This window comes from Bufo bufo, chromosome 2 (genome assembly GCF_905171765.1).
Source record: "Bufo bufo chromosome 2, aBufBuf1.1, whole genome shotgun sequence".
Taxonomy (NCBI): domain Eukaryota; kingdom Metazoa; phylum Chordata; class Amphibia; order Anura; family Bufonidae; genus Bufo; species Bufo bufo.
In genome coordinates, this window is record NC_053390.1 from 33256584 (window position 1) to 33282199 (window position 25616).

At 42.0% G+C, this 25616-nt stretch overlaps 2 protein-coding genes across 2 annotated transcripts in view; both read left to right on the forward strand.

The window, feature by feature from the left end:
* Nucleotides 1-25616, forward strand: part of LOC120992104 (zinc finger protein 436-like) — a 442874-nt gene that overhangs the window by 150018 nt on the left and 267240 nt on the right. The window lies entirely within an intron of this gene.
* Nucleotides 9404-19865, forward strand: LOC120992112 (zinc finger protein OZF-like). Its single transcript, XM_040420885.1, has 7 exons — nucleotides 9404-9438; nucleotides 13739-13886; nucleotides 14085-14264; nucleotides 14348-14471; nucleotides 14550-14617; nucleotides 15066-15264; nucleotides 18679-19865. The coding sequence occupies exons 2-7, from the start codon at nucleotides 13830-13832 to the stop codon at nucleotides 19674-19676; spliced, it is 1626 nt and encodes a 541-aa protein (XP_040276819.1). The 5' UTR covers nucleotides 9404-9438; nucleotides 13739-13829; the 3' UTR covers nucleotides 19677-19865.

Sequence of the window (25616 nt, forward strand, 5' to 3'; positions counted from 1 at the left end):
TAGACACAACTCTATTGTAGACTTGTAGATATATATATAGACCATTAGGATCCAGTAAATGCAGCCGCAGAAGACGTATCTTTGGGATCGGATGCCCAATCCCCCAAAGGGTGCTTATAGTGAAGGAAATTATGGTCAGGCGCAAAATCACTGGTTCAAGCCGGTCTCTGTAGGTGAATCTTCTTTATTTACAAAACAAACATATGTACATAGAACAACGTGTTTCGGGGATCAAAATGTCCCCTTCATCAGGTTATTAAGTATTCACAATAACTAGTATTAATCACAGGTTTATATAGATAAAAAAAAGCCTAAAAACTGATTACCTGAGGGCTGCCCACAGGTGGGAGGGGCTAGCCCCAGGTATAATGGCATATAGTGAAAAACAACATTTCAAATCAGCAAAATGCACATTATTATATACTAGATGTACTTAATTCATAAAACTATAAAACCGATGTGGGCAAATGTATAAAAATCATGAGAGTATAATCCGGCCGGGAGACAGGGATCACGTGACCGCCTCACTGCGATCACGTGATGGGGCCGGGCCGGCTAGTGGGTTCGCAGAGCGCTGGCGCATGCGCTCTGTTCCCCTGCATTCCTTCTGGAGGCAGCCCGATCATGTGATCGCCGGCCTTGCGATCACATGGCTGATCTCCATGGCAGCAAGGACGCTTATGTGCATCTGAATGAAGCGCAATGCCTACGGTAGCACGATCCAGTGATGATGTAATAGATGTATATACTGTATATATATCGCCATTATCAGAGCAATCTAGAGGGGGCTACATAGAGATAAATACATATAGAAATATATAGATATAGGGATTAATAACATGGCGCACTTCATGATAATATAAAGGTCATATATAAATTATTATATAGATATATATAATGGGACCACATGTATAGTGAAACCATATATACAGTGGGGGAAATAATTATTTGACCCCTCACTGATTTTGTAAGTTTGTCCAATGACAAAGAAATGAAAAGTCTCAGAACAGTATCATTTCAATGGTAGGTTTATTGTAACAGTGGCAGATAGCACATCAAAAGGAAACTCGAAAAAATAACTTTAAATAAAAGATAGCAACTGATTTGCATTTCATTGAGTGAAATAAGTATTTGAACCCTCTAACAAAAATAGACTTAATACTTGGTGGAAAAACCCTTGTTTGCAAGCACAGAGGTCAAACGTTTCTTGTAATTGATGACCAAGTTTGCGCACATTTTAGGAGGAATGTTGGTCCACTCCTCTTTGCAGATCATCTCTAAATCCCTAAGGTTTCGAGGCTGTCTCTGTGCAACTCTGAGCTTGAGCTCCCTCCATAGGTTTTCGATTGGATTAAGGTCCGGAGACTGACTAGGCCACTCCATGACCTTAATGTGCTTCTTCTTGAGCCACTCCTTTGTTGCCTTTGCTGTATGTTTTGGGTCATTGTCGTGCTGGAACACCCATCCACGACCCATTTTCAGTTTCCTGGCAGAGGGAAGGAGGTTGTCGCTCAGGATTTCACGATACATGGCTCCGTCCATTTTCCCGTTTATGCGAATAAGTTGTCCTGTGCCCTTAGCAGAAAAACACCCCCAAAGCAAAATGTTTCCACCCCCATGCTTGACGGTGGGGACGGTGTTTTGGGGGTCATAGGCAGCATTTTTCTTCCTCCAAACACAGCGAGTTGAGTTAATGCCAAAGAGCTCTATTTTGGTCTCATCAGACCACAGCACCTTCTCCCAGTCACTCTCTGAATCATTCAGGTGTTCATTGGCAAACTTCAGACGGGCCTGCACATGTGCCTTCCTGAGCAGGGGGACCTTGCGAGCCCTGCAGGATTTTAATCCATTGCGGTGTAATGTGTTTCCAATGGTTTTCTTGGTGACTGTGGTCCCTGCTAATTTGAGGTCATTAACTAACTCCTCCCGTGTAGTTCTAGGATGCTTTTTCACCTTTCTCAGAACCATTGACACCCCACGAGGTGAGATCTTGCGTGGAGCCCCAGAGCGAGGTCGATTGATGGTCATTTTGTGCTCCTTCCATTTTCGAACAATCGCACCAACAGTTGTCACCTTCTCTCCCAGCTTCTTGCTAATGGTTTTGTAGCCCATTCCAGCCTTGTGCAGGTCTACAATTTTGTCTCTGACATCCTTGGACAGCTCTTTGGTCTTTCCCATGTTGGAGAGTTTGGAGTCTGCTTGATTGATTGATTCTGTGGACAGGTGTCTTTTATACAGGTGACTAGTTAAGACAGGTGTCCTTAATGAGGGTGACTAATTGAGTAGAAGTGTCTAACCACTCTGTGGGAGCCAGAACTCTTAATGGTTGGTAGGGGTTCAAATACTTATTTCACTCAATGAAATGCAAATCAGTTGCTATCTTTTATTTAAAGTTATTTTTTCGATTTTCCTTTTGATGTGCTATCTGCCACTGTTACAATAAACCTACCATTGAAATGATACTGTTCTGAGACTTTTCATTTCTTTGTCATTGGACAAACTTACAAAATCAGTGAGGGGTCAAATAATTATTTCCCCCACTGTATATATATATATATATATATATATATAGTGTGAGACTTGCTCTTAATACATGAAAACTTGAGGGGGGAGGTGACAAGGAAGAATTGGAAAGGTGACCCACTAAAAAGTGTGATAAAGGTATGGAAGTAACAAATAAATATAATTGGGTATAAATATACGGTACAAGTCCTAAATATATGTCCTAAAAAAAGAGAAAAATGGCTTCATACTATGTATAGGAACTAAACAATACATCTAAAGAGGTGTCCTATATTTGTATATTTAGGGAACAAGTGTCAATCACTCTCCTATAGAAAATTAATATAAAAAATTAATATCTAAAAAAAAATAGTATAAAAAATGAATGAATCTAAATGAATGCCTATAGATATATAAATATATACTTAAAAATACTTATGGGGTAGTAAAACATTACATGCACATATAACAATATTAAAATAAAATATATATAAAAAATATATATATATAAAAAATATATACCGTATATAAAAAATATATATATAAAATATTATGACAATAAATATAATAAAATGATTACTAAAAGTACCTATAGAAAAAGGGGTAATAAATAGAAAAAGGGGTAATAAATACCAAATATTCATTCTATCCAGATGGAATTCGCTTTTATAAATTGATCTCGCCCCAGGGGCGCACGATTCAAACATTGCGGAATAGGCTAAACAAACATAGATCAAACATCAAGAATTTTTTTTTGAAACACAGTGTACAGTATCCAGACACGTGACAGAACACCATGAGGGTAGCTCAGATTGGTTTAATGTGACCCCGATTGAACAAATCCCAAGTCTCTTACATAAGGACATCCAGTACATTAGACGCAGAGAAATGTATTGGATCTTCAAATTGAATAGTTTGAACCCCTATGGTCTTAACGAAGCATTCGAGATCAATTTATAAAAGCGAATTCCTTTAAATCTGGATAGAATGAATATTTGGTATTTATTACCCCTTTTTCTATAGATACTTTTAGTAATCATTTCATTATATTTATTGTCATAATATTTTATATATATTTTTTTATATATATATTTTTTAGATATATAGATTTTTTATATAGATTTTCATTTTAATATTGTTATATGTGCATGTAATGTTTTACTACCCCATAAGTATTTTTAAGTATATATTTATATATCTATAGGCATTCATTTAGATTCATTAATTTTTTATACTCCATTTATTTTTATATATACATTTTTTATATTAATTTTCTATAGGAGAGTGATTGACACTTGTTCCCTAAATATACAAATATAGGACACCTCTTTAGATGTATTGTTTAGTTCCTATACATAGTATGAAGCCATGTTTCTCTTTTTTTAGGACATATATTTAGGACTTGTACCGTATATTTATACCCAATTATATTTATTTGTTACTTCCATACCTTTATCACACTTTTTAGTGGGTCACCTTTCCAATTCCTTGTCACCTCCCCCCTCGAGTTTTCATGTATTAAGAGCAAGTCTCACACTATATATATATATATATATGGTTTCACTATACATGTGGTCCCATTATATATATCTATATAATAATTGATATATGACCATTATATTATCATCAAGTGCGCCATGTTATTAATCCCTATATCTATATATTTCTATATGTATTTATCTCTATGTAGCCCCCTCTAGATTGCTCTGATAATGGCGATATATATACAGTATATACATCTATTACATCATCACTGGATCGTGCTACCGTAGGCATTGCGCTTCATTGAGATGCACATAAGCGTCCTTGCTGCCATGAAGATCAGCCATGTGATCGCAAGGCCGGCGATCACATGATCGGGCTGCCTCTAGAAGGAATGCAGGGGAACAGAGCGCATGCGCCAGCGCTCTGCGAACCCACTAACCGGCCCGCCCCCATCACGTGATCCCTGTCTCCCGGCCGGATTATACTCTCTTGATTTTTATACATTTGCCCACATCGGTTTTATAGTTTTATGAATTAACTACATCTAGTATATCATAATGTGCATTTTGCTGATTTGAAATGTTGTTTTTCACTATATGCCATTATACCTAGGGCTAGCCCTCAGGTAATCCGTTTTTTGGCTTTTTTTTTTTACATCTATATAAACCTGTGATTAATACTAGTTATTGTGATTACTTATAAACCTGATGAAGGGGACATTTTGATCCCGGAAACGCGTTGTTCTATGTACATATGTTTGTTTTGTAAATAAAGAAGATCCACCTACAGAGACCGGCTTGAACCAGTGATTTTGCGCCTCACCAGAATTTCCTTCACTATCATCTAAGACTAGGTCCTTGCTGTCTTCCCTATGCAGGGGAACTCCACACACACACACACACACACACCCTACCCAGGGCCGTCTTTAATATTGATTAGACCCTGGGCAAAAATTTACTTGGGCCCCCTGGATCCCGCCTTCCCACACCTTAGGCAATCATGCCCTCCACCACAACACACACACAAAAAATCCACACATCTGGTAGAGTCCAGTGAATGACTGTAAATACTTCCAGTTCTGCAGACTCCAGCGGCTCAGGATCAGTGCTCTGGGCAGCTGGGCTCAGGCTGGAAGTGGGCACCGCTCTGCAGGAAGGAGACCAGGGCTCGGCTCACCCTAGTGTTACAGTGCACCCCAGCACCCCACAGTATGCAGTATAGCACCCTATAGTATACAGCAACCGACAATATGCAGTATAGCACCCTATAGTATACAGCAACCCACAGTATGCAGTATAGCACCCTATAGTATACAGCACCACACAGTATGCAGTATAGCACCCCACAGTATACAGTACCCCACAGTATATAGTAGAGCAGTATAGTAGCCCACAGTATACAACACCTCACAGTATACAGTAGAGCAGTATAGCAATTCACTGTATACAGCACCCCCAAACTATACACGATACAGCCCCCCACACTATACAGTACAGCAGTATAGCACTCCACAATATACAGCACCCACAGTATACAGTATACAGCCCCCCACAGTATACAGGCCCCCACAGTATACAGCCCCCCACAGTATACAGGCCCCCACACTATACAGCACCCCACTATACAGTAGTTTACAGTATATTAGCATAACAGCCCCTGTCACCTTTTTCTGATGTAATCTTCACAAAAAAAGCTCCACAGTTAAGGCAAACTTCTACAGCAACACTCCTGGTAGAGAGAGAGGACCTTGATGACCTCATAGCCATGTGACCAGTAATATTGCTAGGTTACTGGTCACATGGTGATGATGTCATCTAAGGTCCTAGAGAATCACAGCTCTCACGGTACGCTGCCTGGAGTGGCGGCAGGCATGGCATGGCAGCACCCCCTGTGTAGCTGACAGCCTGACACCCGGGGCAGTGGCTAGCAGGGCTCAAGAGGAAGCTGCCTTGGGCCCCCCAGGAGCAACTGGGCCCGGGGCAGCTGCCCCTTTTGCCCCTTATTAAAGACGGCCCTGACCCTACCACTAGCAGGGGGTGTGCTACACTACTCTAACTTCCTTCAAGGGGGAGCTAAGCTGGAATAATCCATTCCAGCTCAGATACACTAAACTGTAGCTTGTACCTGCCAATGGGTTGCTGCCACCTACTGGTAACCAGGCTTATTACATGAACAATTGCATTTAACATAGATTTATATGCACATTTGTGGAAGACATGAGCAAAATCACATCTGTTGACAGTATAAAGGCTTCTAGGATATAGTAGCGGGGTAGAGGCGTGTAGTAACACAACTCTGGGGTCTTACAAGACCTCCGCATTTAAAGAGACCATGATCATATATAGGGTGTATGACATTTTGGGTTTTTTCTATTAGTTTTTTTTAATTGTGTTGTATTATGTAAATGAATTAGTAAAGATATATGCAAATTACTGTGAGCCAGCCATTTTTGGGGATTGTTAAACTCATAGCTCGAAAGATCTCAGCTCGGAGCAAAGATTAAACGAACTGAATTTGTTTAGCCTTGAAAAAAGACGTCTAAGTCTACTTTCACACTCCGTTCAGGGCTCTCACAAGCGGTCCAAAACGGATCCGTTTGCATTCTAATGCATTCTGAAAGGAAAAGGATCCGCTCAGAATGCATCAGTTCAGTCTCTATTCCGCTTTGGAGATGGACACCAAAACGCTGCTTGTGTTTACGATAAAACACTGCTGGGCGGAGGCTTCCGCCCGGCAATGTGTACCGTGACATCACTGGCTCTGACGGGCGTGCTTTAGCGCTGCCCTAGCCGTTTTACTGGCTAGGGCAGAGCTAAAGCCTGGTCATCAGTGCCGGTGACGTCACCGGGCTTCCTGGCTGCTCCACAGAGAGCCTGGTATGTCACCGGAACTCTTGAAAATGTCTTTGCCCTGCGCAATTTAGCGCAGGGCAAAGGAGAGCTTGGGAGCATGAACTGCTCCGATGCTCAAGTCAGGGGGGCTGCCTGGGTGAAAATGGAGGTATGTCCGGGTTCAGCTCTGAACCTGGACAACCCCTTTAAAGATAATACAAACGGATCAGTTCTGAATGGATGCAGACGGTTGTATTATCTGAACAGGTCAGTCCATGACGGATCCACACAAAACGCGAGTGTGAAAGTAGCCTAAGAGGGGACATGAGAATGTGTCGGCAGATAAGAACCATTTGGCCCATCTAGTCTGCCCAATATACTGAATACTATGGATAGCCCCTGGCCCTATCTTATATGAAGGATGGCCTTATGCCTATCCCATGCATGCTTAAACTCCTTCACTGTATTTGCAGCTACCACTTCTGCAGGAAGGCTATTCCATGCATCCACTACTCTCTCAGTAAAGTAATACTTCCTGATATTACTTTTAAACCTTTGCCCCTCTAATTTAAAACTATGTCCTCTTGTAGCAGTTTTTCTTCTTTTAAATATTCTTTCCTCTTTTACCTTGTTGATTCCATTTATGTATTTAGCAGTTTCTATCATATCCCCTCTGTCTCGTCTTTCTTCCAAGCTATACATGTTAAGGTCCTTTAATCTTTCCTGGTAAGTTTTATCCTGCAATCCATGTACCAGTTTAGTAGCTTTTCTCTGAACTCTCTCCAAAGTATCAAAAGCCTTACTAAAGTCCAGATAAGCAATGTCTACTGCACCTCCGCCATCTATGATTTTAGTCACCCAATCAAAAAAATCAATAAGATTAGTTTGACATACAGTACAGACCAAAAGTTTGGACACACCTTCTCATACAAAGAGTTTTCTTTATTTTCATGACTATAAAAATTGTAGATTCACACTGAAGGCATCAAAACTATGAATTAACACATGTGGAATTATATACATAACAAACAAGTGTGAAACAACTGAAAATATGTCATATTCTAGGTTCTTCAAAGTAGCCACCTTTTGCTTTGATTACTGCTTTGCACACTCTTGGCATTCTCTTGATGAGCTTCAAGAGGTAATCCCCTGAAATGGTTTTCACTTCACAGGGGTGCCCTGTCAGGTTTAATAAGTGGGATTTCTTGCCTTATAAATGGGGTTGGGACCATCAGTTGCGTTGAGGAGAAGTCAGGTGGATACACAGCTGATAGTCCTACTGAATAGACTGTTAGAATTTGTATTATGGCAAGAAAAAAGCATCTAAGTAAAGAAAAACGAGTGGCCATCATTACTTTAAGAAATGAAGGTCAGTCAGTCAGCCGAAAAATTGGGAAAACTTTGAAAGTAAGGGCTATTTGACCATGAAGGAGAGTGATGGGGTGCTGCGCCAGATGACCTGGCCTCCACAGTCACCGGACCTGAACCCAATCGAGATGGTTTGGGGTGAGCTGGACCGCAGAGTGAAGGCAAAAGGGCCAACAAGTGCTAAGCATCTCTGGGAACTCCTTCAAGACTGTTGGAAGACCATTTCAGGGGACTACCTCTTGAAGCTCATCAAGAGAATGCCAAGAGTGTGCAAAGCAGTAATCAAAGCAAAAGGTGGCTACTTTGAAGAACCTAGAATATGACATATTTTCAGTTGTTTCACACTTGTTTGTTATGTATATAATTCCACATGTGTTAATTCATAGTTTTGATGCCTTCATAGTCATGAAAATAAAGAAAACTCTTTGAATGAGAAGGTGTGTCCAAACTTTTGGTCTGTACTGTATATAAACAAAATATACAAAAAAATATCAAGGGAAGCTATTCTGTGTTAAACCCCCTCAAAAAACAAGGGGCCGTTCCCTACACCTGGAGAAAAAACGACTCAGTCATGAGAGGCGACAAGCATTCTTTATAGTAAGGGCTGTGAATCTCTGGAATAGCCGCAGGAGCTGGTCACAGCAGATACAGGAGATGGCTTCAGAAAAGGTTTAGATGACTTTGTAATTCAAAATAACATTGAGGCTTATGGCAATGTATAGAAATCTTGTTCTACACACCCTTTCCCTTTCGCCCAACCCCTTTTTAAAAGGAAGATGGACATTGATCCAGGGATTGGTTCCGTGGATCAATATAGCAGGATTACAGGTTGGACTTGATGGACTTTTGTATTTTTCCCAACCTTAACAACTATGTAACTATGTAGTAGGTTCTTACATCTTACTGGGCCGCTACTGACCTCTGGGGCCCATAACAGGTCTCATGGCTGCTAACGCTATAGTTACGCCCTTTTCTAATGAAAAGCAGAAATCTATAACCTCCTCATATACAGGAGAAATACAGGGATCGACTGCACAGCCTGGAGCCTGACTCTGCCCATATATGTCACTGATCACATGACCATGACATCATCACAGGTCCTTTAGCTCACTAGTATTTACCACTTATCTCCCTCCAATGTCTACCAGAACAGCAGCACTTGGTCATGTGATTCCTAACTCCTCCTACACATGTCACATGACTATGACATCATCACAGGTCCTGTAACGACAGAGCTGCTCTACAGGTGGAGGTAAGTGTGTGGTCACTAGGATCTATCTGACCCTCACCCTGATCGGCCCTTATGTACTTCTATACCCACCCTCTTTATATGATTGGTGGAAAGAGGTTGTGCAGGATAATTCTTTATGACTAATCCTCGGACAGCCCCTTTAAGACATCTCAGGCACTTTGTCCACTTTCGGCACCTTCTCACCGTCCTCGGCTTCTGGTCTTGATGGACACTTTTCAGGTGGATTCCTGTACCCCAGTCCTACCCATGCTGAATAAATCATCACCCGTCTATGATGGGACCCCTGACCAGGTTTCTGAATCACCAGGGTTCAGTGTGTACGTGGTTGAGGCCGGTTTCACACAAACGCATTCAGTCCTGGAAACGCGCTCCGTGTGTGGGAGCAGTATGTCCTGGGCTGAGCGCTGCTCCTGAGACACAAACTCATGGCATTATAATGATTTATATTTAGTGTTGAGCGAACTTGTGTTTTAAGTTCGGCGTCTAAAGTTCGGGGTATCGAAGAATCGCGTTACGGATTCCGCTACCACGGACCATAATGGAATTTAGAATCCATAACGCGATTCTTCGATAACCCGAACCCGAACTTTAGACGCCAAACTTAAAACACAAGTTCGCTCAGCACTATTTATAATGCTGAGAGTTCCAGTCCGAGTAGGGTGGCCCGACTTCCGGTTTTAAGCCAGACAGTCCGGTTTTCTGACTCCTTTCCTCCGTCTGGTGCAGGACCTGGACGGACTCAAGGATAATCTCTTTTTCAGTAGGAGGAGCTGCAGGCACAAACTGACCCTCCCCCTCACCACCCAACATTCTTCCAGGTGTTTTTTGTCGGTAGTGGGGGGCATGGCCAGAATGTCTGGCTTTTGGGGGTGAACCGAGTGGCCACCCTAAGTCCGACTGCGGCTCTGCTGAATTGTACTGATGGCATTATTTGAGGACCGCTCCCTATACATTGCGTAGTAATACTTACATGGGATAACCCTTTTAATGTGTGAGACTGTGTAATGATCAGTGGGTGTGGGACCACAAGCGGAGATTTATCAAAACTGGTGTAAAGGAAAACAGAGCTAGTTGCCCATAGCAACCAATAAGATTCCACCTTTCATTTTTTTAGAGCTCCTTTGGAAAATAAAAGGTGTAATCTGATTGGTTGCTATGGGCAACTAAACCCGTCTTCCTTTACACCAGTTTTGATCATTCTACTTCACTGTAGGAACCAACCTGTTTGACTGTTGGGTAAACCTAAGGGGATTATCCTGGCAGTCCCTTGGTATTCACCTTTTAACCCCCATACAGGGATCTAGACTTCACTGCAGGGGAAACACCAGGGTGCGATCTCCCGGAGTAGTCCCGGTGTGGTTGAAAGCTAACATACAGGGGATAGATATTGGTACAGGGCACCAAGGGATCAGGCAAAACTTGTAGTCAGTAAGAAGCTGATGTCAAGGCAGACAGAGCTCATGTAAATCCAGGAAACAAGTCTGAGGTCAGGGAACCCAGGGTCAGTACACTGAACAGGCATGGGTGAAGGTCAGGTGGCAAAGGGTCAGAATCCTGGAATCAAGCAAAAGTCGGTACACTGGCAGAGAGTTAAACAGATAGCACAGCATACATAGCAGAGGCTGATTTACACATTACAAGCAGCTGCACACAGAACCAAAGGAGGGGTTAACCCTTGCAATGCTGCATAATGAGGTGACCTTCAATGAAGAATATCTCCAATAGACACACAGAACACGGGCACCTGGGTCCGCTGCTGGAACTTCGACAGACACGGGGTGAGTGAAGTGGTACCTGTGCCTGCCTGGAGAAGCAGGATGGTGGTGGGCAGGGTCCACCACTGTAACAGACAGAGTTGAGTGACAAGTTAGAGGGTTGAGGAAAGGATTTAAGGAGGTATTCCAGTTATGTAAAATTAATCCGGCTATCTCCAGAACTCCCATAGAAATTAATGGAGTGGCTGCATGCATGCCGACCGGCCGCGTTGTTCATTTCAGCGGCTCCAAGTGGTATGGGGTCTCTGTTCTCGTGATCAGTGTGGGTCCCAGCAGGAGGACCCCCACCAATAATAACGTTTCATAACCAGAATACCCCTTTAATACGCTGTTGAAAACAAGATGGACCCCCTCCCATTAGTTGTTTGTTCGACCAATCACTAAGTGCTGAATACATTCTCAACCACGACAATCCCAGGAGCATCGGAGTGCTGGAATGAGGAAGAACTAAACATGAAAGGTCTTCAAAATGAACAACATCCACATGGAGTAAAACCTCAGTAGGGGTTTTGAATAAGACCATGTTTCAGTGGTGTCTGAAGGTACAGTAGTGGAATATTCAGCGTACCTGGACAGGAGAATGGAGAGGCCTGAAGGAAAGAGAAGCTAGAATTAAGAGTCTAATATAAGCGGAGGATAATGTTAGACCCAAGGTGATCCCTCCATTCTCTGCTATGGCCTTGAGTTTCACTGCTTTGCTGTAGGTCTGGGACCGTCGATACGGAGATGACCATCTTTTCCACAGTAGAGACAGAACAGAAGATGTCTGATAGTGATCGTTCATTGGAAAATAAAGTGATACAACCGAGTCGCATGGATTCTTCTGGTCTCTACCTGGGTGGAGACTTGGAGGTAGTGTGACCTGTGTCACATGGCCTGTTATAGGTGGGGCTTGCAGCCCTATTTCTTCTCCCACTGCATGAGTGATCTCACTATGGAGGTATGTGGGAGCTTGGCTGTGAGTTAGATCTTAGCACCTCTCAGACCGTGTTCACACACCATAGGTAGTCTAGTGGTAGGAACCCATAACACACTGAGATACCTTGACGGTGGTGCAAAAGAGCTCAGTTGTGTTCCTGACTGGAATACATTGGCTAAAGTCTAAATTTTTAGCATCAGCCTGAGGGATTAGCCAGTGTTGTCAGTTGCATATCATTGTGGTGCACCTTTTGCAGTGATTTATGTATTTGTATATTTTCATCCACACACTACTCCATCTTGTGTAGGATGCCTTTGTGGTGCATGTTGTCCGCTGCCAACATCCTCCATTGTATGCATTTTTTTGCTGGTGATTGCCGCTAGCAACGGATCACATGCAGAGGAATTGCTCCCCCGGTTATAAACACGCTACAGTGTTTGGGGTTTTTGAGCATTTCCTCCCATTTAGGCCACTTTATTTTAGTGATTTTAGTGTGACCCCATGGTAGCTGATGATCTTGATCCTTCTCTTTAGGCTAGTTTAACACTAGCACTAGGGATCTGGCAGGCTTTATCTCTGCATTCAGGCATTGCCAGAAGCTTGTATGGCTCTGTTAGGCCCTATTAACTATAATGGGGACCGGTGGAGATCCGACCCCAACCCGACAAATATGCTGAGAAATGGCCGGAAGAAAAGCACTGCGCACAGTGTGAAACCAGCCTTAGACCTCTCTGTGAACTACAAATCTACCCTGGTTGCTAAAGAGACCAATTCATCAAAGGGAGTAGGAAGATCTCCTCCGACTAACTTGTCAAGGGTGCACAACTGATTGGCATATTGTCCTGTAGAAGTGGACTCTTGTCTTATATGTAGGAGGGTGCCAGGCTCTTACTTACTTACCCACCCATCTACCCTCCCGCACTATGGCGTCACATGCTTCCTGGCAGCTGCTGGCCACAGTTGCCTGTGATTGGTATTGTTGCCACACTAGCTAGCTGTTTGTTTGTAACTCTGGATCACTGACTTCTGATGTGGCCTCCTGGTATGTGACTTTGCTTGTTATTTGATCTTGCTTGATATTGGACACTGTTTGGTATTGGACTCTGCTAGTTTGTGAGTTTACCATTGCCTGCTGACTTTGTCTCTAACATTATCTCCTGGTTTCACTCTGCTGTGTATTTCACTTCGTTTTTGGATTCTGATCCGGTCTTGGTTTTGACCACTTTTTGTTATACTACTTTTTTACCCATTAGGTTTAGGCCCCTGCACTTAGTTGTCAGGAACCGTTACCAAGTTGTTGGATTCCAGTTGACTATACCCTAGCAAACGTTAGGGAGACCAAACCAGCGAGAGGAGACGGGACAACATACAGTACAGGATCTGGGTGGGTGCCTAACATTGACTATAGAAGTCATATGAAGGTGTGGCATCTTTTGACAATTCTTTAACCTCAAGCACAGAGAAACTTATCAAACTATTCAACTCATGTTCCAATCCATGCAAAAAGAGAGAATACAACATCTACAATGTAATATCTCCTCCTTTATTACTACTGGTAAGTGTTTTACATGGTATTTTATGTGGTTTTAACATTGTTTTTATTCAGGTTCTGGCTTCATAAAATCCTCTGATTATACCTTCTGTTTAAGAGAATTTACCTGATTGACCAATCAGGGTTGAAGAGGAACAGAGACAAGATGGCTGAGAGGATAATAAATCTCACCCTAGAGATACTCTTCCAACTTACTGGAGAGGTGAGAGGTTCTGATGATGTCACATTACATCATTCTTATCTATGGTAATAACAGATGACATGACTGGAGAAGTGAGAGATTCTGATGATGTCACATTAGATCATTCTTATCTATGGTAATAACAGAGGATATGACTGGAGAGGTGAGAGACTCTCGAAATGTCTGTAATAATATTTATGAATGCATATTCATAAACAGGATTACACAGTGGTAAAGAAGAAAACTTGTGAGCGCTCTCAGGCTCCATTATCTGAAGGATGTAGAAGAACCTTGAGCCCAATCACGGGGCCTCCACCTCACTCCCTGATACATGAGGAAATCAATGAACAGAAGATCCTAGAACTCATCCACAGGATGATTGAGCTGCTGACTGGAGAGGTGACACTGCTGGGAATGCTGGGACATTATACAGTAACAGCACTGGAGGGGTCTGAGTGATGACGATATCATTGTGTTGTCAGGTTCCTATAAGGTGTCAGGATGTCACTGTCTATTTCTCCATGGAGGAGTGGGAGTATGTAGAAGGACACAAGGATCTGTACAAGGATGTTATGATGGAGAACCACCAGCCCCTCACATCACCAGGTAATAAATACCCACGTTCTTTAATTATCTGTACTGTATGTGAAAGATTAATTCAGTCACTGTATGTGTCTCCTACAGGAAAACCCAGTAAGAGAAGAACACCAGAGAGATGTCCCAGTCCTCTTCCTCCTCCACAGGATCATCAGGTAGATGGAGATATTCCCTATGATCACTCAGTAGAAGGCTGTGAAGTCATTGTGTTCTGTCTTGTGCTATCACTTAGTATTATACAGTAAGTTTCATACCTGTGTAATTAGGAAAGGAGAAGATAACAGGATTAGAGCCGAGCATAGACATTAAGGGGGTCATTTACGATCAGAAATACACCTATATTAGGCCTACTTCTGGCTTTTATTGTGCCAGGTCTAAAAAAGTGGGCGGGGATGGGGTCTCATTCATCATTTTGTATGCTTAGTTTAGGTGTAGAAAACCCACCAGCAGCTGACTTACCTTCTATGAAACTATTTTCTCTGTAATTTAATATGTACAGCTTTCTAGAGACCTGCATCTATTTGACTCAGATAAATAATAACATCATGATAATTAATGACTCATTTAGAATGCGATATCTCAGACTACAATATTTATTCACAGATGTTGAATCAAGATAAAGATCTGAACAATATTAATGCTACAGAGATGCATGTGAGGGGTGATGACCAGTGTAAGGAGGACATTCCTACAGAGATGTATGTGAGAAGTTATGACCGGTGTAAGGAGGACATTCCTACAGAGACATATATTTGGGGTGATGACCAGTGTAAGGAGGAAATTCTTACAGATAACCACCCAGGTGAGTAGTAACCTTTAACCACTTTAGGACCAGGCCCGTTTTCACCTTAAATCCGAGGCCGATTTTTGAAAATCTAAAAACGTGTCACTTTTTGTGGTAATAACTTTGGAAAGCTTTTTCTTATCCAAGCCATTCTGAGACTGTTTTCTCATGACACTTTTTGTACGGCGCTGGTGGACGTGACTTAAAGTACATGTACTGCAGGCTGATCGAGCAGGTGCAGGAGCTGCGTCCGCCCGATCAGCTGCAGTGCCCATCAGTCACTGACAGCCAGGCCCCTGCTGCATACGCCGGCATAGATGAAAACACAGATGCCGGCGTATTAACCCCTTGTATGCCGCGGTTAAAGCTGAATGCAGAATGCAGGAGGTTTTTGGAAGGTACAGGTTCCCTTCACTTCCCCATCGAATCCCCGCGCTGCTGTTGCGGGGACCCGATGGCAGAGAAGGCAAGCCGGATGCCTTCCATAGGCATCGGGGCTTGCCTTCTATGGAAGCCTGTGAGATCCAGCCCCTTAGGCATAAAAGATGACATGCAATGTGTTACAATACAGGATGTGTGAGAGGATCAGACCCCCAGAAGTTGAAGTCCCAGAGTGGGACAAAAAAAAAAAAAGTAAAAAAAAAATGCATATTTCATAATAAAAAAATATAGTTTCAAGTAAAAAAAAAAAAAAGCCCCTTTCCCAAAAGAAAGCACATAAAATTGTAATAAATAAATAAATAAAAAAGAAAAACAGACATATTGGGTATTGCCGAGTCCATCACGACTCGCTCTATAAAAATATCACATGATCCACCCCCTCACCTAAACACTGTAAAAAAAGATAAAATAAAAACTGTGCTAAAACAACCAACAAACAAAAATTTTAAAAACAATTTTTTTTTGTTTCAAAAATGCTTTTATTGTCTTAAAAGTGAAAAAATAAAAAAGTAGACACCTTAGGTATCGCCGCATCCGTAACAATCAGCTGTATAAAAATATCACATGATCTAATGCCTCAGATGAACACCTTAAAAAAGAATAAAAACTGTGCCAAAAAGCCATTTTTTGTTACCCTACATCACAAAAAGTGTAATACCAAGTGATCAAAAAGTCATATGCACCCAAAAATAATACCAATCAAACTGTCATCTCATCCCGCAAAAAATGAGCCCCTGCATAAGAAGATCGCCCAAAAAATAAAAAAAACTATGGCTTTCAGACTATGGAGACACTAAAAAATATGATTTTTTTCAAAAATACTTTATTATTTAAAACTGAAGCAAACAAACAAACAAAAAAGTAGTCATATTTGGTATTGTCACAACCTGCTCTATAAAAATAGCACATGATCTAACCCGTCAGATGAACATTCTAAAAAGCAAAAAATAAAAACTGTGCCAAAACAGCTATTTTTTGTTATCTTGCCTCACAAAAAGTGTAATATAGAACAATAAAAAATCATATGTACCCTAAAATAGTACCAATGAAACTGCCACCTTATCCCGTAGTTTCCAAAATGGGGTAACTTTTTTGGAGTTTCTACTTTAGGGGTGCATCAGGGGGGCTTTAAATGTGACATGGTAACTTAAAATTATCCCAGTGAAATCTGCCCTTCAAAATCCATATGGCGCTCCTTTACTTTTGCATCCTGCGGTGTGCCCGTACAGCGGTTTACGACCACAAATTGGGTATTTCTGTAAACTAGAGAATCAGGGTGATAAATGTTGAGTTTTGTTTGGCTGTTAACCCTTGCTTTGTTACCGGGAAAAATGGATTAAAATGGAAAATCTGCCAAAAAAGGGAAATTCGGAAATTTCATCTACATTTTCCTTTAATTATTGTGGAACACCTAAAGGGTTAACAACGTTTATCAGTTTTGAATACCTTGAGTAGTGTAGTTTCTAAAATGGGGTCATTTATGGGTGGTTTCTACTATGTAGTTCATAACTAAACTGGTTCTTAAAAAAGTGGGTTTTAAAAGTTTTCAGAAAATTTTTAAAATTTGCTTCAAAAATTCTAAGCCTTCTAAAGTCCCCAAAACATTAAATGACACAATGATCACAAAATGATCCAAATATAAAGTAGACATATGGGAAATGTAAAGTAATAACTATTTTATTAGGTATTACTATCTGGTTTAAAAGCAGATAGATAGAAATTGGGAAAGTTGTGAATTTAAATATTTTTTTGTAAATTTGGTATTTTTTTAGAAATAAAAATGAAATATATTGACTGAAATTTACCGCTATCATGAAGTACAATGTGTCGAGAGAAAACAGTCTCAGAATGGTTTGGATAAGTAAAAGCGTTCCAAAGATTTTACCGCATAAAGTGACACATGTCAAATAAAATAAAAAAAACGGCCTGGTCAGGATCCTGAAAGGGTAAAGATATCCCTTCATTGGAACGAAGCGGCCTAGGCCAACCCCTGAAAACCAACTCATACCATTATCCTCCACCAAACTTTATAGTTGGCACAATGCAGTCATGAAGGTAATGTTCTCTTCAGACCACCAGAAGTGTGACTGGTCACTCCACAGTAGATATTTCCTCTGCTCCGGAGTCCAGTGGAAATGTGCTTTACACCACTCCATCCCACACTTGGCATTGTGCTTGGTGATGTAAGGCTATGCCAGGAAGCTCCTGGAACAGCACAGTTGGTGTTAAGGGCAGAGGAGGTTTGGACTCTTCAGTTATGGAGTCAGCAGAGCTTTGGTGACTTTTATGTACTATGCTCCTCAGCACTCGCCAACCCCGCTCTGTAACTTTACGTGGTCAGTTCATGGCTGAGTAGCCTTGGTTTCTTCCACTATGCAATAATACCACTCACAGATGATAGTGGAATATATAGAAAGGAAGACATTTCAGGAAGTGACGTGGCAGCGATGACATCTTATTATAAGACCACTATGGAATTCAGTGAGCTCTTTACAATGAGCCATTCTTTCCTAAATGTCTGTAAAGGCAGACTGCATGGCTGGGGGCTGGATTTTATACACCAGTGGCAATGGGACTGAATGGAACAACTGAATTCAATGATTAAGAGTTTTGTCGTAATACTTTTCTCCATATAGTGTATCTTGTAGATCATTTTTTATTGGTGACTCCTCCACCCTCAGAGAACTTATAGAACATAAGATTTATGGTACTGTAAAGTGCCATAGGTGATAAATATCAGATCAGGATAATGTGATCAATATCAGATCAGGATAAGGTGATTAATATCAGATCAGGATAGATGATGAATATCAGATCGGCAGGGGTTCAACTCCCAGCACTCTTGCCCATCGTGTTTGAAGGGGTCATGGTGATTGTGTGTGCGCTGTATCCTCTTCAATGTTTATCTGCAAGCCATCGATGTTGCAGCGCGGTGCAGTTTAATTACAACTACTCCATCCCATTCACTTGTAATCATTTTTTTATTTGCAGATGTCTGTACCGGGAGCTCAGAGGGACATCTGATATCTTCATATTTTAAAGCAGATGGTTGTGGTATCACACAAGATACATGTGAAGAGCATGCCTTTATCTTAGATGTACCTTCAGCTGTTGACAGTACACATCTATCATCTGATCCTCTTAAAAATCTCAAATCTTCTGATTCATCACAAACTTGTAAGAAGTCTAAAGATCATCAAATGAGTGTTGTACGTGAAATCTCTTACGAAAGGAAGAAGTCAAAGCCTTGTTCAGAATGTGGCGAATGTTTTAAGAAAAAATCACATCTTCAACATCAGAGAACTCACACAGGAGAGAAGTATTCCTGTTCAGAATGTGGGAAATGTTTCCCAAGAAAAAGTAGTCTTTTTGAACATCAGAACATTCACACCGGGGTTAAGACATTTTCATGTACTGTATGTGGAAAGGATTTCAACCAGAAGTCAGATCTTACTGGACATCAAAGAATTCACATAGGAAAAACATTTTCATGTCCAGAATGTGAGAAATGTTTTCACAACAAAGCACACCTTAAAATGCATCTGAGAATTCACACAGGGGAGAAGCCATTTTTCTGTTCAGAATGTGGAAAATGTTTCACCCAGCAAGCATGTCTGAAAAGACATGAGAGAATTCACACAGGGGAGAAGCCATTTTTATGTTCAGAATGTGGAAAATGTTTCACAACGAGAGGACAGCTTGATAAACATCAGAAAACTCACAGGGCAGTGGAGAAGCCATTTTCATGTACTGCATGTGGAAAGGGTTTTAAGCGAAAGCCAGATCTTACTATTCATCAAAGAATTCACACAGGAGACACCTTTCCATGTCCAGAATGCGGCACATGTTTTATCAAGGAATCCCACCTTAAAACACATCAGAGAATTCACACAGGGGAGAAGCCATTTTCCTGTACCAAATGTGGGAAATGTTTTAACCGGAGATCACATCTTGTTAGACATGAGAACATTCACAGAGGAGAGAAGTGATTTTCTTGTTCTAACTTGATTTATTGACACATAATACAGAAAAAACACAACACTTATAGTCAAAGTACACATGTAGCATTTAGAGATGAGCGAATCAAAGTTGACAAAGTGGAATTCTATCCGAATTTCAGGGAAAATTCGATTTGCACCTAATGCAAATTTCCTCACGCTTTGTGGTAACGAATCACATTTTTTCCTAAAATGGCTGCTGCACGTGTGAGAACATGGAGCAAGGAACTCTGGGAAAGAGGGATCACCCACAATGCCATGCATGCAGCCAATCAGCAGCCAGCCATCCCCTGTGATGTCCTATAAATAGCCTCAGCCATTTTGGATTCAGCCATTTTCCAGTGTACTTAGTGCAGGGAGAGACATCAGCAGGCGCTAGGGACAGTGCTAGGAAAGACTTCATTGTGCTAAAAAAACGATTTACAAGTTCAGGGAAAGATTAGTCAAGGTGTAGTAAAAGGATAGGGAGGAATCATCTACACTATAAAAGGAGAACAGGGTGCAATAGGAGAGTGTACAGCCTGGGTAATAGGAGCGATTATATTACACCTTGCTGCACTAATTGGGGATCCAAATTGCAGTTTTACTGCTGCTTTTAGGTTGTTTGCACTATACGATACATCAGTAATTCCAGCAAACCTTGCTTGTGATTGGGGTGCAAGTGCTGTGTGATACAGCCATTTACATGGTTTATTAATAGGAAAGAGACATACATCCTATTAGCCGTCCTGCGTTCATTATACATTGTTTTACTTTTTTGGGGGTGTAGTAATAGGGGAAAAAAGGAAAAAATATACCGAATTTTTCGCTTTATAAGGAAATTAGGAAAAGAAAATATTTTGAACTAAATGGTGTGCTTTTGGTGAGTTTTGAACTAATGGGGGGTCTGTGGATGGCGCACTGTTATGGGGGATCTGTGGATGACACTTATGGGGATCTGTGGAGCAGACTTATAGAGGGATCTGTGGAGGACTCTGTTATGGAGATCTGTGGAGGACAGTGTTTTGGGGATCTGTGGGTACTCTGCTATGGGGGTATCTATGGGGGTACCTGACCCCATAACATTGGGCCCTAGTCATAGCAGCCATCGCAAGTGTATGCAGAAGCCTTTAGCAGTGCTGCTTTGTTAAACTTGCACTAATCACTTATCTGTAAGCGGTACTCGCCATGCACGCAGTGGGCAGGCCGGCAGCACAAGTCACTCACTTAGTCACGTTCGGGCCTCACCCACTTCATTAATGAAGTGGGCGGGGCCAGAGTGTGACTAATGAGAGTGACGTGTGCTGCCGGCCTGCCCACTGCGTGCATGGCGAGTACCGCTTACAGATAAGTGATTAGTGCAAGTTTAACAAAGCAGCACTGGTAAGGGCTGCTGCATAAACTTTATATGTGATGGCTGCTCTTACCGGGCTTAATGAAGTTCAGTGACTGCGCCAGGCCCCGCTATTACCCAGATAGCGCCCCTGTTTACATGTCACTGGTACATCGCAGACCGCTATGCCTATGCAGTACAGCACAGCCTGCGTTGTGCCGGCAATGTAATACTGCTGTATTCGCTTAATAAGACGCACGGCCATTTTCCCCCCACTTTTGGGGGGAAAAAGTGTATCTTATAAAGCGGAAAATACGGTATGTCATAATTGCTGTTTAGCGGTGAAGTTACATTGTACTACAGCCCTTTACGCGTTGTATTAATAGGAAAGATACTTATGTCCCATTAGCCGTTCTGCGTTGATTTTACATTGTTTTTAACTTTTTTTGGGGGGGTCTATTAATAGGAAAAAAAAGGGAAAAATGTATGTCATAATTGCCGTTCAGCGGTGAAGTTACATTGTACTACAGCCATTTACGGGGTGTATTCAAGGGAAATAAACCTACTTCCTATTATCTGTTCTGCGGTGAATTGTAATTGTTATTTTTTGGGGAAGGGAGGAGTTTATTAACCCGTTCGCGATGTGCGAACATGGCGCCCGCTCGCACGTGCAGCGGGCGTCATGGCCGGCAGATCTCTGCTGTTTCACACCGCAGAGACCTGCAACTAATTACCGTGACCGACAAATAATGTCGATCGCGGTAATTAAATGCTTTAGATGCCGTGATCAAGTGAGATCACGGCACCTAAATGCACAAAAACCTGGAAGCTCGCGCTTCCGGGCTTCCTACCGATGCCCCGCGTGGCCATCGCTGCTTGCGCTGAACACTCTCAGCCTTGCTGATAAGGCTGAAAGTGTTCATGCTGCAATACTTATTTTGTCCACCAGATGGCAGGCCAGGATAAGAAATGAGCAAAGTTGACTGTAAATAGCAAGTCTAAAATCCCTGATAAACCAAAATAAAACAATATAATTAATAAACTCATATGTGAGGCAAAAAATGTAAAAAAATAAATGTTTTTTAAAAATATATAAAAGTTTAAATCACCCCCCTTTCCGTATAATTAAAAAATAAATACCTAAATAACAATATATATAAACATCATGGGTATCACCGCGACTGAAAACGTCCATACTATTAAAATAGAAGAAAAAATTCCAATACGGCGAATAGCGTAACGGAAAAAAGGGTCAAAATGTCCGATTTGCCATTTTTTCATTGCTTCTCTTACCCCAAAAAATTTTGTAAAGTGTGATCAAAAAGTCACATAGACTCTAAAATGGTATCAATAAAAAGTACAGATTTTTATGCAAAAAATTAGCCCCTAAACAGCACAGTAGACATAAGTATAAAAAAGTTATAGGGGTCAGAATATGGTGATGTAAAACCAAAAATTTATTTGTACACTATTTAGACATAAAAAAACCTATACATAGGTTGTTATCGTACTGACCCAGAGAATGAAGGGCATGGGTCAGTTTTGCCGTAAACGAAACGCCGTGGGAACAAAACACGTAAAACGGTGGAGGGATTGCGTTTTTTACAATTTCACCCAATTTAGATTTTTTCCCCCGCTTCCCACTACATTTTATGCCATAATTAATGGTTACATTAGAAAGTACAACTTGTCCCACAAAAAATAAGCCCTCATACAGCTATGTGACCGGAAATATAAAAAAGTTATGGCTCACGGAAAATAGATTCACAGAAGTTTAAATGATTGGGTGTGCGTCTTCTATTAGAAATAGATCACTGCCTGTATAAGACGCTAAAAAAAAAAAAAAAAAAAAAAAAAAAAAATTCTTTATTTGGAATATCAGTAAAAGGGGGAACACCCAATAAACAGGCCTGTATCCGAGTATAGTAAACTCTCTACACCTAGCTCCAACGGCGGTATGGGCAGTATGTACAGTATGGGACTAGGTGTACAGCATGTAGAGAGAATAATAGTGCTAAACATGAGCACTAAAACTCCCATCCGACGTGTGTGCCACCCAGTATTTAGTGGCAACACTCATGTGGTGTGTGGCAGGGGTTGCAGAGTGGTCCCAGCTACAAGGATGCCGAGTATGGAATAGGAAGACGCACCCCCCTGCCTAATATAAGCACTCTCGGCCAGTGTCAGATTAACATGCATACAATATCTGATACTGCTGAGGCAGCGATGTGCTCTCTACCCGAGCTAACCAGCGTAAAAACAGATATAAAGCTGGGGCATTAAAGCAGCAGTCAAACAAGTGCTGGCTCGACAAACGTGTTTCTTACAACAGTATCATCAGGAGCCTAGTATATTCAATATTTACACCAACTAAGTAATGTGACCGCCTGTGTGGTGCGGCGTCCGGCACTGTGATGGCCGTGAGCGCACGTATCAGTGGGCCAATTCATAAAGGAGAAGATCTACCCCCTGGGCGGGGCGGGATGCGCAACCACTGCCAAGCAGAAGACAGGAGCCGGACGAGCCGCATTAAGCTATGCCCTCCTGTAGACAGCGCTTATACTGTGCGCTCCTGCTACATGTATACAACGTAAGTAGGAATCAAGAAGCGGCTTACAGACAACGAGGAGGATAAGAAGGGATGGGTGGGATAGGGTGGAAGCAAATGTGCTGCAAAAATAAGCATCACATGGACAACAAATTAATAAACTAATTAATCACATCACGAGACCACTAGGCGCAAAATTGAAGCCCTGATGTCAATAAAGCCACAGGTATAACAAAAGATGGAAGAGATGTCACCTGGAACGTTAAAGATAAACGCTACATGGGGGCGAGCAGGCGCATGGTGGGTAAACTTAGAGTGTGTACAACTCGGAAAGTAATGTGCCTGTCAGGGCACATATAAAGGCGATAAGCCACACAATGGATATTATACACTGCCTGTCCAAAAAAAAAGTCGCCACCCGGATTTAACTAAGCAGATAGTTATGAGCCTCCTATTGGATAATTACTGCATGGGCGATTATCTTTCAGCTGGCAACAAGTTATTTAACCCCAACTGGTGCAATGAGTTGCTTCTCATTTCTTAAACAACCATGTCAAAAGACACATCTCGTGGTCGTGGAAAAGATGTTAGTCTGTTTGAGAAGGGTCAAATCATTGGCATGCATCAAGCAGAGAAAACATCTAAGGAGATTGCAGAAACTACAAAAATTGGGTTAAGAACTGTCCAACGCATTATTAAAAACTGGAAGGATGGTGGGGACCCATCGTATTCGAGGAAGAAATGTGTCGGGTCAAAAATCCTGAATGATCGTGATCGGCGATCACTTAAATGTTTGGTGAAATCAAATCGAAGAAAAACAACTGTAGAACTCAGGGCTACGTTTAATAGTGAAAGTAAGAGCATTTCCACACGCACAATGCGAAGGGAACTCAAGGGATTGGGACTGAACAGCTGTGTAGCCGTAAGAAAACCACTAATCAGTGAGGCAAACCAGAAAAAAAGTCTTCAATTTGCTAGGAAGCATAAAGATTGGACTCTGGAGCAATGGAAGAAGGTGATGTGGTCTGATGAGTCCAGATTTACCCTGTTCCAGAGTGATGGGCGCATCAGGGTAAGAAGAGAGGCAGATGAAGTGATGCCCCCATCATGCCTAGTGCCTACTGTACAAGCCTGTGGGGGCAGTGCTAGGATCTGGGGTTGCTGCAGTTGGTCAGGTCTAGGTTCAGCAACAGTATGTGCTCCAAGAATGAGGTCAGCGACTACCTGAACATACTGAATGTGTCACACATGGATTGGCCACCACAGAGTCCAGACCTTAACCCCATTGAGAATCTTTGGGATGTGCTGGAGAAGGCTTTGCGCAGCAGTCAGACTCTACCATCATCAATGCAAGATCTTGGTGAAAAATGAATGCAACACTGGATGGAAATAAATCTTGTGACATTGCTGTCACAACTAGACAGCTGAGAAGCTCTGACAGGAGCTTTCCAGATCCTCCTCCTTGAGTTTCTTTGTTTTGGTTAAGTTCCTCATCTCGTTAGTCTAGCTCAGCTGTCATGCAGTTGGACTGATTGCTTCCCTTTAAGTTCCTCCCCATGATGCATTAGGTTGCGGCTTATACAACTTCCTGGAGTGTGTGTGCATGCTGTTTCTATTCCCCAGTCCTCTGCAAGATAAGTGCTGTTCCTTTATTTGTGATTTTCTGTCTGCTGGATTTTCAGGTGACCCTGACTCCCTCCGTGTCTTGTGTAGGGAGCCGGTGGTCGTGTCCCCTCACTATTGTAGGGTCTTCAGGTATTAGATAGCCGAGGTACGTGGATATGCGCCCATCCACCTTTGGGGTGGTCGCATAGGCTGAGCAATTAGGGAGAGTGGCAGGTCTCATGTAGGGGTCTCCCTTTTGTTCCTTAGTTGTGGATCCAGTGAGTCATTAATTGTATTGCATTGTCTTGTTTCCTGTACACCATCCGTGACATTATAAGCCGCCAAAACCGTCTCAAGCATGGATCCGGTTTCACTTTTGGCTGAGCGCTTCCAGGGTCTTTCATTGGAGGTAGCTGATCTCCGTAAGACTTTTTCTCAGTTTCAAGTGACCGGTTCAGCTTGCGTT